This window comes from Vombatus ursinus, unplaced genomic scaffold (assembly GCF_900497805.2).
Source record: "Vombatus ursinus unplaced genomic scaffold, bare-nosed wombat genome assembly UNPS02014778.1, whole genome shotgun sequence".
Taxonomy (NCBI): Eukaryota; Metazoa; Chordata; class Mammalia; order Diprotodontia; family Vombatidae; genus Vombatus; species Vombatus ursinus.
In genome coordinates this window covers 8,726,486-8,743,310 of record NW_020954556.1, presented here as the reverse complement: position 1 = coordinate 8,743,310, position 16,825 = coordinate 8,726,486, and the positions used below count along the sequence as shown (strand labels likewise).

The window sequence follows — 16,825 nt, the reverse complement described above, 5'->3', positions numbered from 1 at the left end:
TTGGTAGAATTTCAATGATACTTAAAATTTAACCTTTAAGGAAGGTAGTTCTTACTAGAAGAATAGGAATTATTTTTAGAAAAAAATTAAGTTGGAAACCCTGTGAAAAATGGATTTTATGCTTTAGTTATAGGAACCATCCTAACTATATTGGGGCAACATTTCCTGGAAAAATATGTAATAAAAGCTATTCTGCAGGAATTGCTATGGTATGTAATTGTTATAAATTTTGTCAATATTCATATATATATGTGTGTTTATAGTGTATATATTATATTTATAATCAACTTTTATAAACATAATAAATATAGTATATCCTTTCATGTATTTCTTTTCACTGTATTTCACAGATCTTTATTATCTATATTTTTATTTTTATTTTTTAATTTTTAGGCAATTGGGGTTAAGTGACTTGACCAGGGTCACACAGCTAGTAAGTGTCAAGTGTCTGGTCTGTGCCTGCATTTGAACTCAGGTCCTCCTGACTTCAGGGCCAGTGCTCTATCCACTGTACCACCTAGCTTCCTCTATATTGTTATTTTTAGGCAGCCTTTTTAAACTTTAGAGAATTAAGAATATCACAGTCTCACAAAAGAAATTATTGTGTTTTGATTTTGTGATCATGCTATCTTTTAAAAGATGATTTCAGTCTTAGGGGTCAAATCTTAATCTTTATGTACAGCAGTACTAATTATTTTTAGTTTATACCCAAGTTTAGTTTTTACATTAGTCATTAGAAGTTATGAATGATATTTTTTTACTTTTATTTTAAAAAATTACTATATAATTGAGTTTCAGTTAGTGGATAAGCATTTTTTAAGTGCCTACTATGTGCCAAGCACTATGCTAAGTGCTGGAGGTGCAAAAAGAGACAAAAGACAGTTCCTACCCTTAAGGGGCTCACAACCCAATATTCTCTTTCCTCTGTATAGGAAGGAGGGAGACTATTAGAAGGTTCAAAATAATTCCCATAGACATCAAATCAATTGCGTTGGGGATGAAAATGAATGCTCTTTCTACCTTACCCCATCAGAATACTGTATTTGTCATACATTTTATCCTCATAGTTAAGAAAAGTTTTTAGATGTTTTAGGGGAAATTGCTTTCTACACAGTCTATGTATTTGATACAGGTTGTTCCTCCAAGGCAGAATATTGCTTAGAAAGTACTTTTGTTATTTTTCCTTTGTAGTAACCTGTACTAAGAAGATGCATGATTATTAAATGCCTCAACATTACCAGAGATTGTGAGAGGATGTGTGCTGTGTCTTTCAGTCAAACAGCTCAATGAACAATTATTGAGTGTGTTATTTGCAGGGCACTGTGCTAGGTGGGATGGTACAGAGACTAAAATAAAACAGTATTAGAGGCTGTTAGGAGCTACTGCAGCAGGCTTTTGAGCAGAGAAGTGAGGGTCAGATTATTTTGAAAGCTGTGTCGAGAGAATGGATTAAAGGAAGGGGAGATGTTGAATCAGGGAGACCAATTAGGAGGTTATTTTGGTAATACAGAGAAGAGGACTTGTAGGAAATATCTGTAAGACTTGGCAACTATTGGATACAGACTATTAGGGGACAAGTAAGAGTCAAGGATAATATTGAAGTTATAAACTTGAGAGAGCAGTCAGGGGGCCCCTCAACAAAAATGGAACTAAGGAGGAGGGGTTTGTTTAGGGAAGGAAAATGGTTCTATTTTGAACATGTTAAAGTTGAGATGCCAAAAAGATATTCAAGAAGTGCCGTGGAACTAAAGTTTAAGAGTTAGTTTACGGCTTAATAGGTCTTGGAGTTAGTCACTAATAATTGAACTTGTGGGAACTCATGAACTCACCAATGGAGAGGGTATAAAGAGAGAAAAAGATCCAGGATTAGCTCTGGGGTACGCCCAGACTAAGGAAATGGGAGTTGGTTGATAATGCTGTAAGGAGGACTGAAAAAGCAACCATATAGAAAAGAGGAGAACCAGAAAAGAGCCTGAATTTGCAGTAGCCCAGAAAGAAGATAATGTATCTAGATAATATCTAGGAGGTTTATAGTAACAGTGTCAAAAGGTACAGAGAGATAAGGGAGGATGACTACTAAGAAAAGGCTGTCAAGTTAAATAGCCAAGAAATTATTGGTAAGGAATGAAAGCAGTGTCTTTGAAGTGTTATGGGCAGAAACCAGATTTCAGAGAGTTGAGAAGTGAGTGGGTGGTAATTGTAGAGGTAGCATTAAAAGAGAGGAGAAATATAGGATGATAGCTGGAGGAGGTGCCACGGTCAGGTGAAATGTTTTTTTAAAAAAATTTATGGATAAATTTTGGAATAAAAGAGAATATAGATGTTGAAGTAGGTTTTGAGGTTTGGAATAATAGAGATGTGGTAGAGTAGGAGATGAAGGATTCTAGCATGAGAGAGTGGCATAATGAATTTAGGCCAGACAAGGTTAGGGAGAGACTGGAATAGAGAGGGCCTAGTTGAAATTAGCTAAAGTGAATTTATACTGCACCCAACTGGTCCAACTGTGGCTTTCTCCAGTAGCATTCAGGAACATGAGAGTAGGAACATAGCAAACAGATGGTTGAGTTGAACCCAGGGTGAAAATTGCCAGGGATTGAATGGTGGTAGGACATAGGGCAAGGGATTTAAGTATGAAAGACAATGTATAGTTGAATTGGGTTAGCTTTAAGGTTAAGATTTTGAAGGGAAGTAATTGTGAGGCAGAGTAGAAGTAAAGATGGGAGAATAAGGAAGGACACAGTGAGGATGAATAAGTTTAGGAGGAGTGAAACATAGGGAGACATAGAAGAATAGAAGGTTAAGATCAGGGCAGATTTCCAAGATCATGAGGTTATAATTGAGCTCTAAGGTGCTATAGTACATCATCTCTTTGAGCAGCTAGAAAGGAGTGAAGACAGAGGAGTTGAGGTAGATGAACTTAGAAGCCAACATATTCAAAAGGACATCAGTATGTATATTGAAGTTCTTAATTTGAGGTTGGAGTGAAGAAGAAGGCTGTGAGTTGGATCTTGAGGTCCTGAGAAAGAAGGGAATATAAAATGACAGATGATTACTTAGAACTTCCTCGTCTTTGACTTTCAGGATTCTTATTAATTGACTACTTATTAAACACCTGCTATGTGCTAGGCATTGTTCTAAGTGCTACAAAATGTGTGCTGTGTGATACAAAAATATATTAATGATTTAATACGTTGTTGTCTCATTCATATTTCCTAATCTTATCATTAGCATGAATAAAAAGGTTTTGCAGTTTTTTCCAAATAGTTTTCTTTAAAGTATTTATAGCAGAAAAAGAAAAAATGGATAAACTGTGACCACAGATTCTTGACAGGAACATACAGATTTGATTATACTAATTCTTTTTTCTATAGTTGCATAAGGTTCTCAGATAACTTTTTAAATCTATGGTTTTTTTTTTTAAATTTAGTATCCAAAAGCAGTTACATTGGAGACATTTTCAGTTATTATGGTACAGTTGCTTGGCCTTAATCTGGGACTGACCTATGATGACCTCAACATGTGTCATTGTTTAAGAGCTACCTGCATAATGAACCCTGAAGCAGTGTAAGATATTTTCTCTATTTTCTATCTTTTTTGGGGGGGGTTGTTTTTGTAATATTTTAGGATCTATAATCTATTGAAATACCGCTGAACGCTAGCAAGATATAAAGGGAAGTGTGTAAGGAGGGAGGTCAATATACTTTAAGGTTCATTTAGAGTTAGTTTTTTGATTGAAAGTGATTCACTTCCCTAGGTATTCATAGCAAGAGTTTGAGGTACTAAGTAGTTACTGAGTACCCACCTAATGTCTAGAATAAGAGCTAATTCACTTCCCAAGCATAGTGATAACCCTAAAGGGAAAGGATTATTTAGTGGGAAGTAGGAAGGAGTTGGGCAATGAGATATGGATTAATGAGGTGAGAGATATAGTATGGAAGGCATTGAAAAAGAGAAAGTGGCTCAGTAGTGGTGAAGAAAAACACAGAAATTTGGGCGGGATCTTTATCCTCCCTACCCTCATTCCTGTTGCTTCCGCCTCTGATCCTATTTAGCAATACTCACAGAAAGTAAGTAAAAGGTACCATCCAGGAATGCTTTAGGGCTATTAAAAGAGCTATTGTTCCTGGCTGCTTAATGGTCCATAAATGGTGAAAGGAATGAATATCCTTATATGCATCTCCTACGAGCCCTAATTCAGTAGTCTTCTGCTGCCTAGAGGAAGGCATTAATTCTGTTCTGGATCTAATGATTCCAATTAGACTCCCCATTAGAATTAGAATCCCCCTTCTAGAAAATTGGGGCAAAGTGGGCTAGGATTAAAATATTGTATACAATATAAGCTGGGGGAAAAAGATCATAGTGATTTGAGTAAGAACTATATTTTTCTTCCCTCCCTACTTCTTTTCTATCTCTGACACTAGCCTTACCCCTTCCTGGGCAAGAGAATCCAGAGAAAATGGTTAAAATTATTGTCTAGGAGTGCTCTAGGACCATTTGAGGACCATTTTTTTTTCCTAGAAAAGAATCAGAAACTAGGCATAGTCTAGTCCTGAATGACATGGTACAAAAAATGAAACTGGTTATAAATAGATAAGAAAAGACTCACTATTGATGTGGGAGTCATTCACAAATCAGTAGTCTATGTACAGTTTAGATCACTCATTTAGAAGCAATGTGAGAATTACTAAAAAGTTAGAAGAAAGAATGGTAATGGGAAAAATATATGGCATACAATTGAAACAACTCAGTCCTGACCTATTTAAACAAAGGATTGATAGTGAAAACTGGGTAATGGACAACAGGAATGACATTGATGCTAATTGCAATATTATGCAGAAGATTAATCAATATAGATCTATTGCCATAACAAGAAGACTAAAAATGACTTGGTCAGTAAAGACTTGCATTACTAAGTGAAGAGAGATAGCAGTCAAATGTAATACTTGTTTAAAATATAAATTTATTTATTAAATCTTACAAAGAAGGATAATGGATAATAATCTATGAGCATTGTCGCATCATAAAGCAGAAAGAGGCACTGGAAGTTAAAATTAGTTTAAAGAAAGCTTCATAAAAGGTCAAACTAAGCAAAGTCTTCCTGAGGGCATTTAAGGATTTAAATGGAAGGACAACAAACAGAAAAAAATGGAAAAGTCTGGAAAAAAATTTTTATGGCAAACTATTCCCTATCAAGTACCATTTATATGTCTATATAGATATATGTATACATTCATAAACAAATATATACAGACATATGTCATATATGTTATGTAAGACTACCAGTAAAAATGGACAATGAGTTGGGCCAGGAATTAAGCAATTTGAGGAGACTAGGCTGGATTGCCTTCAGGAAACTGCTATGTTCCCTTAATGACCACATCTCCCAGAAACAAAGGCTCACCTTTTTAATACAAATACAAATATTCTACCAGTATGGCTTTATGACGATGACACATGGAACATAATGCTACAAAGAATTGACAAATGAATATTACATGGGGCAATGGGGAATTACAGGGTGTGTGAGCAGATTGCAACATACAACAGATGAGTAACGTCAAAGAAGAAAAGGAGCAAAAGCTGTCATCAAGGAGATATATGATTCGAAAAGAAGATTGGGTGATCATGTAGCAATTGTGAAGAATGACAGGTGGACAGCATGAGTGCTCCATGGTATCCTTGTGATGACTGGAGAAAGTGAGGAGGTCCCCTTTGGGAGGGCATTGACCATAGTGGGATAGAAAGGGCATGCATGGATGGGTTGTAAAATGCATTATTGGAGTATCTAAATTAATAGCCCAGAAGATCACCTTTGCACTTTTGAGTACTTCCCCTTTCATGTAGTTAACCTACATTAACCTCTTTAGCTGTAGGGCTAGATGATTCAATGCTTTTCCTCCCCTACAAACCCAGTTTAGGGGGTGGTTATGTAGGGGGTTAAACTAGGCCCCTGTGAAGAAGGAAGTGACAGAAGCCACTTCACCCAAAGTTCAAAACACAGGCTTCTTTCTATAGCAGGGTATAGTGTAGGCAGCATGGAGGTTGAGTCCTGTTTTCTTCACTCAGCCCTTCGTGTTATTGCAGAAGGCTTTACAGCATGGGGATGTTTTCCATCTTTTTCCTTTGTTGCTGCAATTTTCATTACTGTGTGTCTTGGTACATCACTTATTGATTGCATTTTGTAGGATGTAGAAGTTGTTACAAGAGAGTTAGCTTCCTCTGTCATCTTACTGGTCTTGTGTGAGCAGCAGTAATTTTGTCATCTTTCTGCAAAGAAGAATATTCAAACAAAAAAAGAGCAAGCCCCTATGGCACCTGGCACTCAATGCTTTATGTGTAATAGACATTTAAGAAATTTTTATTGAGTTTAATTTAGCCATTCTGTACTTTTATACTTGTACTTTGCTTATTCACTTCATGCTTTTCTGTCAGAATATGATCATTTGTGTGTGTGTTTTTGTGTCGGACCTAGGATTTCATTGGTATTGGGAACTGCCGGTGAGGAATCTCACTCTGTTAATGCAGAGAAGAAAGTGCTCTGAAACTTAGAGTTTTAGTTACTTGGTTAAGTGACTTGCTTAGTAAGTCAGCCAGTAAGTGCCAGAGGTGGGATCATATTGTTACTACTGACTATGTCACCTTAGACAGGTCCCTGGTTTCCCCATCTCTAGGTCCCTGGTTTCCCCATCTATAAGATAAAGAGTTGAGTAAGTACATAAATGATTTTAGCTTTAAGAGGCTATAATTTGTGATTTCACTGTCATAATAGCACACATACAGAAAGAACTTTGCTGTATTTGCTATGAAATGTCTATATTTCTGAATTAATGGACATCTTTCATCCTGGAATTTTGAAGGTAATATCACACATGGCCAGATATTAAAGGTGGCAAGACATGGTTGTAATGAATATAATTTTTTCTTGGCATTACTAAAGCCTGTACAAATGAAAGATTAATTAAATGATAATATGTTAAATACTGAAATATGATTAAAACTAAAATTTGATTGTAGATCAAAAGATTTAGGTGTTTTAGGAGAAAAATATAGGACATCAAGATGCCTGTTTTGTATCACTGTAGGTAGACAAAGCAGAAAATAGATTTGTCCTTTACAAATGAAGGTGAATGACAACCTTATATTCTATTGATTTAGTAATGTGATATATTTCTTAAGAAATTTCTTGGAGAAGTTTGAAGCAAAATTGAATTTGACATTAACTATGAAACAACAGGTCTTTCCATGAGTTTATTTTTTTTCCTCTCTATGGAAGATGTTACTGTAAGCATTCTCATATCTCATAGACATTTTTTCAGATATGGTTTTTTGTGAAGATAATTATATTTGCTTGCCTGAGGAATATAATTTAATTTTAGGCATTCCAGTGGTGTAAAGGTTTTTAGCAGCTGCAGTCTGAATGACTTTAAACATTTCATTTCAAAGAGTGGGGTTGAATGTCTTCAAAATCATCCATATGTGAACCCAGTTTACAAAGAAGATGCAGTATGTGGAGATGGTTTTGTGGAAGGTGATGAAGAGTGTGATTGTGGTTCAAAAGAGGTTAGTAGTAAATATAGGATACCTGGCGACAGGATTTATATTTGTGTTTCTCATATGTACATTAATAGATGAAATAAGAGTTGGGACCATTTCTTTTAAGGTTGTAGAAATTAAAGTGTACTTAAGAAATAAGAATATACTCACATCTAATACCAGAAACCTTAGTGAATTCTAGTTAGATGAGAGACTTAAATCTTTTCAAAAGGAATTATAAAAAAGATGGAACAAAAAAGAATTTATATATGACAATTGGGTGGGGGAGATGACTTTTTTCTCATTCAACATATAGATGGAATTATTAGGGATAAGAGAGATGTACTCACCTACATTGAGATAAAATATTTCTGCAGATAAAAAAATAATTACAAGAAGATAACAAATTGTGATAAATATTTGTGGCAAATATGACATAAAATTTTGATATCTAAAAATAGAAGGAATTGTTAAATATTTACAAAAATAACATAGTTTATAGTAGATAACTGGTCAAAGGATATGAAAATACTCTTCAGAAATGGAAAGAAATTGTTTATAATCATGTGAAAAATGCTTAATCTGCTTAAAACTATGAGATACTACCTCATCCCCACCAAATTGGAAAAAAATAATTAAAATCAGTGAAACTAAATGTTAGTGGTGGTGTAGAGAAATAATTTTATTCATTCATTGCTGATGGGATTGCAAATTACAATTTTTTTGGAGAGTAATCAGACATTATATAGTAAAAATTACATTCTCTTAGATACAGCAATTCTATTATAGGAAATGTAACCTGAAAGTTTATCTCGAGCAAAATAAAAAAGCTAAGTTTTCAAAGATATTGATAGTAGCATCATTTGTAATTATGGCCATGTTATACAGCAGTTGGAGTCAGAGGAGTTCAATGTGTTCAATTTTCCCCCAGTCTTTTCTTACTTTTGTGATCCTGGGCAAGTCACTTCATTTCTTGGAGCTTCAGGGTGCACATCTGTAAAATGAGGGGGTTGGACTTGATAGCTTTAGCCTAAGGTTCCTTTCAACTCTGAATCTATGTTCCTATGAATCTGTGATTCTAAGTAATGGACTGTTATAATGCATTAAGATGAACAAGTATGAGGAATATGAAAAATGCATTTATGAAATAATGCAAAATGAAAGAGAAAGTGCCAAAGTTTTTGGTGTTAAGGACTTTTTCTCTGTCTTCAGTAGAACCTTAGGTTGTTGAGGAAATGGTGGCTTTAGTACCTGCAGAAGCACCTGTGAGGTTGCATTTCCACAAGGGTTACTTTCTGGGATGCAAGGACTGGGCTAGAAGCAGGACTTATGGTCTAGAAGACACTGTAGTTGCCAGGGCTCTTGGCTTACAAGCTCATTTTGGCATTTGATCAGTAGTTGGTGGTGTTGGTGTTGAAGAATGTGATCTCCACAGAGGATTATTCCTCTTAATGATGGTCATAGATTCCAGACTGGAAACGGCTATTGAACTAGGTGGGTACAGCTGTTCCAGGGCTCTTGGGTTCAAGGTCCAGGACTGTTTCCATTGGGATTTGAAGGGAGTTGGTAGTTTAGGTGGTGGTGGTGATTTCACTCACTTGGCCTATGTCACCTTCTGTCTTTTTTCCACAGGGTGCTTTGTGAGGGAGACTAGAAGATAGAAGTATTATATAGTCAGATTGGTGGGAGGAAAGGGAGATAGGACTGCAAATACTTCATCCTGTATCCTGCAAAGCTACAGGCATAAGGAGTTTCTGTTGTGTAAGTATGATGCCTGTAGGTCAACAAACAAAACTCTTTTAACTCAGTCACACCTCAGGGCATTTTGATTGTCCTCAGGTTTAATCAGTCAGTAAAAAATTAAGTAGTCTTGTTGGGAAGAAAGTGTAGAATGGAAAGGTCATTCAGTGTATATTTGAGTACAGTGATAGAAAACTATATTTCATGTAGCTTGTGAAATATTGTAAGGGTCAGATAGTAAGGGCTTTAAAAGCTAAACAAGGACTTTATATTGATCATTGAGATAATAGAGAGCCATTGGAGTTTATTGAGTAGGGAAAGTGACATGGTTAGACTTACACTTTAGGATAGACAGTCAATCAATAAACATTCATTTAGTTTCTTTTATGTGTTAGGCGCTGTACTGATGAGGTTTAGGGGTTTAGGGATGCTGGGACCTCAAAATCACAACGTGCGGATCCTGCCCAAAAGAATTCAACCCAAGCCTTCTTTCTGCCAAAGACGAGGTTTATTAGAACATTCGTCATATTGGGTAGACTCTTAAGGAGTCTGAGTATTAGTAAGCTATTGACTAGATTCTAAGAATCAAAACCGGTGGTTAGATTTAAGAATCCAAGTATCTTAATGGAGATGAGATAGACCCTATATACAGAAAGACTATGGGAGGGATCTAGGAGTGGCCAAGTAATGTATGAGGTAATAGAACTCCAGAGGTGGCTAAGGGAGACTGGAGCCTAGATAGGATTAAGGGTGGGAAGTGGCCGGGGGACATAGGGAGGTCTAGGCTGGGTGAAGGGTATATATGAGATGAGTGAAAGTGAGGAGGTGAGGATGACACTGAGGTTATTAGTCTGGGTGTCTGGCATGATGATCATCTCTTTGACAGCAATAGGACAATTTGAAAGAATAGAAGGTTTGAGATAATGGAAATCATTTGCATAGAGATGATAATGGGAGTTGAGGAGATTACCAAGTGAGATAGTAGAAGGAGAAAGGAGAAGAAGGCTCAGGGCAGAGCCTTGTGGTACATCCATAGTTAGTGGGTAGAAATGGATAAAGATCCAGCAAGGGAGACAGAAAATGAATCATCAAATAGGAGAACCAAGAAAGTAGTGTATAAAATTCTAGATAAGATTTGATAATAGTCTCATATATTAATAGAGTGGATAAGAAGAATAAAGATTTAGAAAAGGCCATTGGTAATTGATAGACCTTTGGTAACTTTAGAGAGAGCTGTTTCAGTTGAATTTTGAGACTGGAAAACAGATAGCCCAAGGTTGATTAAAAAGTGTGTGAAGAGGAAGTGGAGTATAGACAACTTTTGTCAAGGAATTTATCTGAGAAAGGAGTAGGGTCAAGCAAGCTTTAAAAAAATTTTTTTAAGGGTGGAGGAGACACATGGATATTTTCGTAGACAAGAGGGATGCAACAAATAGAGGAAGAGATTGAAGATTTGAGCGAGGTTGAAAATGATAATTTTCTTGAGAAGTTGTAGGGGATGAGAACAGGGGTACATCTTGGGAACCTTGCTTTGGCAAGGAAAAGGGTCACCTTTTTATGTGAGACAAGGATGAAAGAGGAGTTAGTGGGAGGAAGATGTGTTAGTGTTTTGAGATGGAAGAGTAAAGGAAGAAGAGAGAGGTCTCAGAGAATAGCTTTAATTTTTTTGTTGAAGTATGAGGCAAGGTCCTCAGCTGAGGTGGGTAGAGTAGGGGGTGCAGTGGGAGAACTGAGTAGAGAGGAGGACTTTTGAAATAGTTTCTATGGTGACTAGGATAGATGATTGATTTGGCAGAAGTAGAATTCCAAACATCCTTTTAGTGAAAGTATAAGAAAGTTGTATTCACCTTAAAAGAAAATGGAAATCTGTATGATTTCAAACAAGGGATCAAAGAAAAATATTAATGAATGGATACAGTGTTAATATTATTTCTCATCTATGATCTCAAGACTCAGAAAGAACAACTATTCTTTGCAATTTCTGAATTGTCTGAAGTTGTTGAACAGTGTCATATCATGCATACAATTGTTGGAGGACCAAGATTATTTTATATGGATGATTCTTAGTGGGGAATTTAAAATGTATTTTGATATCTCTCAGTGCTAATTGAAGAGGCATTTTATTTTTAAAATGAGAAAATGTTTGTTGAGCTATATATGTATTTTTGTTGTTGTTGTTGTTTTTTTTTTTTAGACAATTGGGGTTAAGTGACTTGCCCAGGGTCACACAGCTAGTAAGTGTCAAGTGTTTGGTCTGAGGTTGGATTTGAACTCAGGTCCTCCTGACTTCATGGTTGGTGCTCTATCCACTGCACCACCTAGCTGCCCCCCGTATGTATTTTTGTAAGGATAGTTAAGTTTTATCTTTCAGACCAAGGCATTTAAAGTATGAAAAATGACAAACTACAGTGCTGCAGAAGGATATAGCTGGTGAAAAATAACAAATTCTGATGCTTTAGAAAGATTTTATATCATTTTAGAGATTGAATTTTTGAACACTTTCTAATGCCTTAAAAATTTTATGATGCCAGTGAAACCAGTTTTTATTTTGTCAGTGCTTGCTGTTTTTTATCCTGAGGAGCCAGAAAATGAAGTGTCCCTGGTATAAGCAGAATAAGGCTTAATTATTCTTTGATGCTAATGCTCTAGGTTCCCATAAAATAAAGCCTTTGGTAAATGGAAAATATTATCTTAGAATCTTCAGAAATATTACACATTTACCTGTATATGTAGAGGGCAGCTAGGTGGTGTAGTAGAGCCAGGAAGACCTGAGTTCAAATTCACCCTCAGACTGTGTGAGCCTGGGCACATCACTTAACCCTGTTTGCTTTAGTTTCTTCATCTATAAAATGAGATGGAGAAGGAAATGGCAAACCATTCCAGTATCTTTGCTAAGAAAATCCCAAATGGGGTTTGTCATGCCTAACAAAGAGTCAGGCATGAATGAAATGACTAAACAACAACAACTAGCAGTATATAGAATGCAAATTAAACTGAGGCAGACAAAAGTTGAGTGACTTGCCCAGGGTCACATAGCAAGTGTCTGAGGCCAGATTTGAACTGAAGTCTTCCTGACTCCAGGCCCTATACTCTATTCACTGTACCACCGTGCTGCTTAAGTGTGATAAAACAAAGCAAAAAAAAACTTAGACTGCATAGGAGTGGGCACTTTGGACCAGGTGGATATAAGAGAAGCAGGTCTGTCTGTAGCATCGTGTGTTTCTCCCCTTCCCTCCACCCTAACTGTTCATACTTTTCATAGCTTTTACTTTTTTTTACTTGTGAGATCTTAGGTTTCCTAAAAACTCTGAGTTAACTTCATAGTACTTCAACCATGGCAATAGGACAGTAGGGGTTGTTGTTGTTCGGTTGTATCTGACTCTTCATAACCCCATTTTGGGGTTTTCTTGGCAAAGATACTGGAGTAGTTTGCCATTTCCTTCTCTAGCTCTTTTTACAGATGGGGAAACTGAGGTAAATAGGGTTAAATTACTTGCCCAGGGACACACAGCTAGTAAGTGTCAAACCCGATTTGAACTCAAAGATGAATCTTCTAGTTTCCATGCCCAGTACTCTCTATACGCTGTGCCACCTAGCTGCCCAACAGGGGTAGTATTCAGTTAAACAGGTTGTTTATAAGAATTGCCTGGAATGTGTTCTGCTTATGTTGTTGCTGTTTAGTTTTTAGTTGTGACTGAGTCTTAGTGACCCCATTTTTGTTGTTGTTGTTTTTGGCAAAGATACTAGAATGGTTTGCCATTTCCTTTTCCAGCTTATTTTACAGACGAGGAACCTGAGGCAAATAGGGTTAAGTGACTTGTTCAGGGTCACAAGCTGGTAAATGTCTGAGGTCACATTTGAACTTAGGAAGATGAGTCTTCCTGACTACAGGCCTGGCACTTTATTCACTGTGCCACCTAGCTGCCCATTCTGCTTATAGTATAACAAAATTTCATTTAATTCAGACTTCACTAATTTAGACTTTGTGAAAAATCTGGACAGAGATTCAGCTGAATTTTATCTTTGTGCTGTCTCTAAAGAAAAGGTTTAGCATGCCTGTAAAATCTCTGCTTCAGAGGAACCTGAGGCTGTTAGATCACTTGAGCTCAGTGGTTTTGAGCTTCAGTGTCTACACCAAGTTCTACATTAATACACTAAGCTCCCAGGAGAGGGAGGCCATCATATTGCCTTAAGGAGGGGCAAACTGACCTAAGTCAGAAACAGAGAAGGTCATTATTCTTCTTCTGATCAGAGTGGAACTGGGCACTTGAGTATCCTGGATGGGATATGAAGACCCAATTCTTTAAAAAAAAAAGTTTGCTAAGTAAATTAATGTAAGATTACAGGCAAGGATTTAAGCTAAATAAGAGAAAAAAACTTGAAGCACTTTAGACTAAATTTATCATTTTTAGCCATTTAGTAAATTAGGTCTCTTAAGGATTTCAGCTATGGAAAATTGTCAGTTTTATTATATATTCCTGAAGCCATAATCCATATTGAACAACACTGACCTACAAAACTCTCCAAAAAAGGAGTTTATGAACTTAAGTAAGCCTATTTATTTATTAGAGAAGTCCTTGAAATATGTCTCCCTTTTCCCCACATGCTACAAAATCATACTGTTTATAACTTGTAGTGTTTATTTTCAGGAATTTTCTAAATGTAAATTTAAAAATTGCTGTGTTATGGAGACATGTAAATTGAAACCCTCAGCAAAATGTGGCTTTGGACCATGTTGCACAAACAGTTGTCAGGTAAGATTAAATACACGTTCTGAAATATATTTCGATATACTTTTCACTTGAGTCTAGTAGAATCTAAACTGTAGAAGGGGCTGGTGTTTTTTCATTTTTGTATCCTTGCATAATGCTTGACATGTAGTAGGTGCTGAATATTGCTTGTTGAATCTAATTGAATTAAGGGAATTGTTGTTGAACTATACCCCCAAATCTGTTGAGGTCCAGTATTCTTGAGATCGTCCATATAATATCTAGTAAGTTAAATTCCACTAAATGAAAACACTTTTGCTAGAGGTTAGGAAGAGAAAGCAAGAGATGCTTAATGAGGGCTGTGAGACATATAGACTATATATTTATAGTCTCTCTATAAATATATATATACATATAGACTATATATATTTATGTATAAACTAAAATTCTAAGATTGATTAGAAATGAAAAAACCTAGTAAAAGTTAAGGTTAATCAGGCATATGGACTATCAGTGGAGATTTAGCTCTGAACAAACATATAAAAATGAGTCATAATAAAAACAAAAACCAAATTCTTCATAATCATTTGAAAATATGACATACAATTATTTCTGGAAGGAGGATGAATATATATTGACACATTTATATATTATATAACATTTATATTTATGTAATATTTATTAGTATTAACAGTTATAATTTATTACTATCAATATCTAACTTATAGTTATATAATTTATATTTATATATTTTATAATATAATATAATCCTATATTTTAGGAATATATCATGTATTATACAGTTATTATAATTATATTGTAAATGACATATTACATAAATATATTTCCATAACTCATTATATAGATATTGTTAGTCAACTAGCAGTTATTAAGTGCCTTCTATGTCCAGGCACTGTTCTAAGCACTAGGGATACAAAGAAAGGCAAAAGACAGCTCCTGCTTTCACAGAGTTCAGCCTAATGAGGGAAACGTGCAAATAACTTGTATAAACAAGATATATACAAGATAGAGTGGAGATGACCAACAGATAGAAAGCTCTGTGATTAAGACAGATTGTGAAAACCTTCTTGTATATATAGGATTTTAACTGGGACTTGAAGAAAACCAGGAAATGGAGGTGAGGAGTAAGAGCATTCCAGGCATAGTGGGCAGCCAGTGAAAATGCCTAGAGTTAGGAGATGGAGTGCTTTGTTTAGGGAAAAAAAAAAAGGAGTCTGGTGTCACTGCATTGCAGACCATGTGTGTGTGTATGTGTGTGTGTGTGGGGGGGGTATAAGGTGTAAGAAGACTGGAAAGGAGATGGAAAGCTTTGAAAGCCAAACAAGATTTTACATTTAGTTTTGAAGGTAGTAAGAAGCCACTGAGGGTATCATTGTCAGACCTACATTTTAAGGAAGATCACTTTGGCAGCTGAGTGGAGGGGGAACTGAAGTAGGGAAGAGACTTGTGGCAGGGAGACCAGCCAACAGGCTACTGCAATAGTCCAGGCCTGCACCAAGAGGAGGCCAGTGTCAGAGGAGAGAAGGGGACATGTATGAGTGGTGTAATCAAGGTAAAATCAACAGGCCTTGACAACAGATTGGATATGAGGGGTGACAGTGAGGAGTCAAGGATGACACCTAGGTTGTGAACCTTAGTGACTAGGAGGATGGTGATACCCTTGACAGGAAAGGGGAGGGTTTTGGGGGAATGTTAATGAGTTCAGTTTGGGTTATGTTGAACTTATGATGTATATGAGACATTCAGTCTGAAATGTCCAAAAGTCAATTGGAAATGTGAGTCTGTATGTTAGCAGAGAGGTTAGGGATGGATAAATGAATAGATTTGAGAATCATTAGCATTGAAATGATATGGAAGCTGATGAGATAACCAAGTGAAATAATATGGGAGAAGAGAAGAGAATCATGGACGAAACCTTGTAGAACACTCATGATTAATGGATGTGACTGTGATGACAATCTAGCAATGGAGAATGAGAAGGATCAGTCAGGTAGGAATGAGAGGAAAGGAAATAGAGGTACCTGTTGTAGAGGGCTTTCTCAAGGAGTTCTGTCACAAAAAGGAGAGACATGAGGTGATAACTAGCGGGGATAGATGGATAAAATGAGAGTTTTTCTGAGAATGGGGGAGACATGGGCATGTTTGTCGGCAGTAGGAAAGCAGCTGATAGACAGGGAGAGACTGAAATCTTCTGGGAAAGAAGAGATGGAATGGGATCACTTGTGCAAGCAGAGGTATTTTCCTTGGCAAAGAGAAGGGTCACCTATGTAAGAGAGGGTGAAGGAGGAAAGTGGCTGAAAGCATCGGTAGGATGTGAGCTGAAGAGAAGGGGAGAAGAGGTAACCCTCAGAGAATCACTTTGGCCCCTGTGTAGAGAGTGGACGGGGGAGAGTGGGGAGAGAGACTTGAAGCAGGGACACTGTTTAGAAAGCTGTTGTAATAGTCTAGGGGAGAAGAGGTGAGACAGCCTGACCTAGGGTAGTGGCTGTGTGGATAGAGAAAAGGGGACAAATATCGTACATTTTGTGGAGGTAGAAATGATAAGATTTGACAACTGATTGGATAAAATGAGATGAGTGAAAGTGAGGAGGTGAGGATGACACTGAGGCTATTAGTCTGAGTGTCTGGCATGATGATCATCTCTTTGACAGCAATAGGACAATTTGGAAGAATAGAAGGTTTGAGAAAAAGATAATGATTTCTCTCTTATATGTTGAATTTGAGATGCCTGTGGCATACCCAGTTCAAAATGCCTAAGAGGTAGTTGGTGATCTATCTTTCTTTCTTTCTTTCTTTCTTTCTTTCTTTCTTTCTTTCTTTCT

General features: G+C 36.5%; 1 protein-coding gene across 1 annotated transcript in view; it reads left to right on the top strand.

Moving 5' to 3' along the window:
* Window positions 1–16,825, top strand: part of LOC114045526 (disintegrin and metalloproteinase domain-containing protein 18-like) — a 123,037-nt gene that overhangs the window by 40,444 nt on the left and 65,768 nt on the right. The window contains exons 10-13 of the mRNA XM_027865590.1: window positions 128–209; window positions 3,428–3,564; window positions 7,377–7,560; window positions 13,923–14,027. Of these exons, the coding sequence (XP_027721391.1) occupies window positions 128–209; window positions 3,428–3,564; window positions 7,377–7,560; window positions 13,923–14,027 (508 nt within the window). The remainder of the gene's footprint in view (window positions 1–127; window positions 210–3,427; window positions 3,565–7,376; window positions 7,561–13,922; window positions 14,028–16,825) is intronic.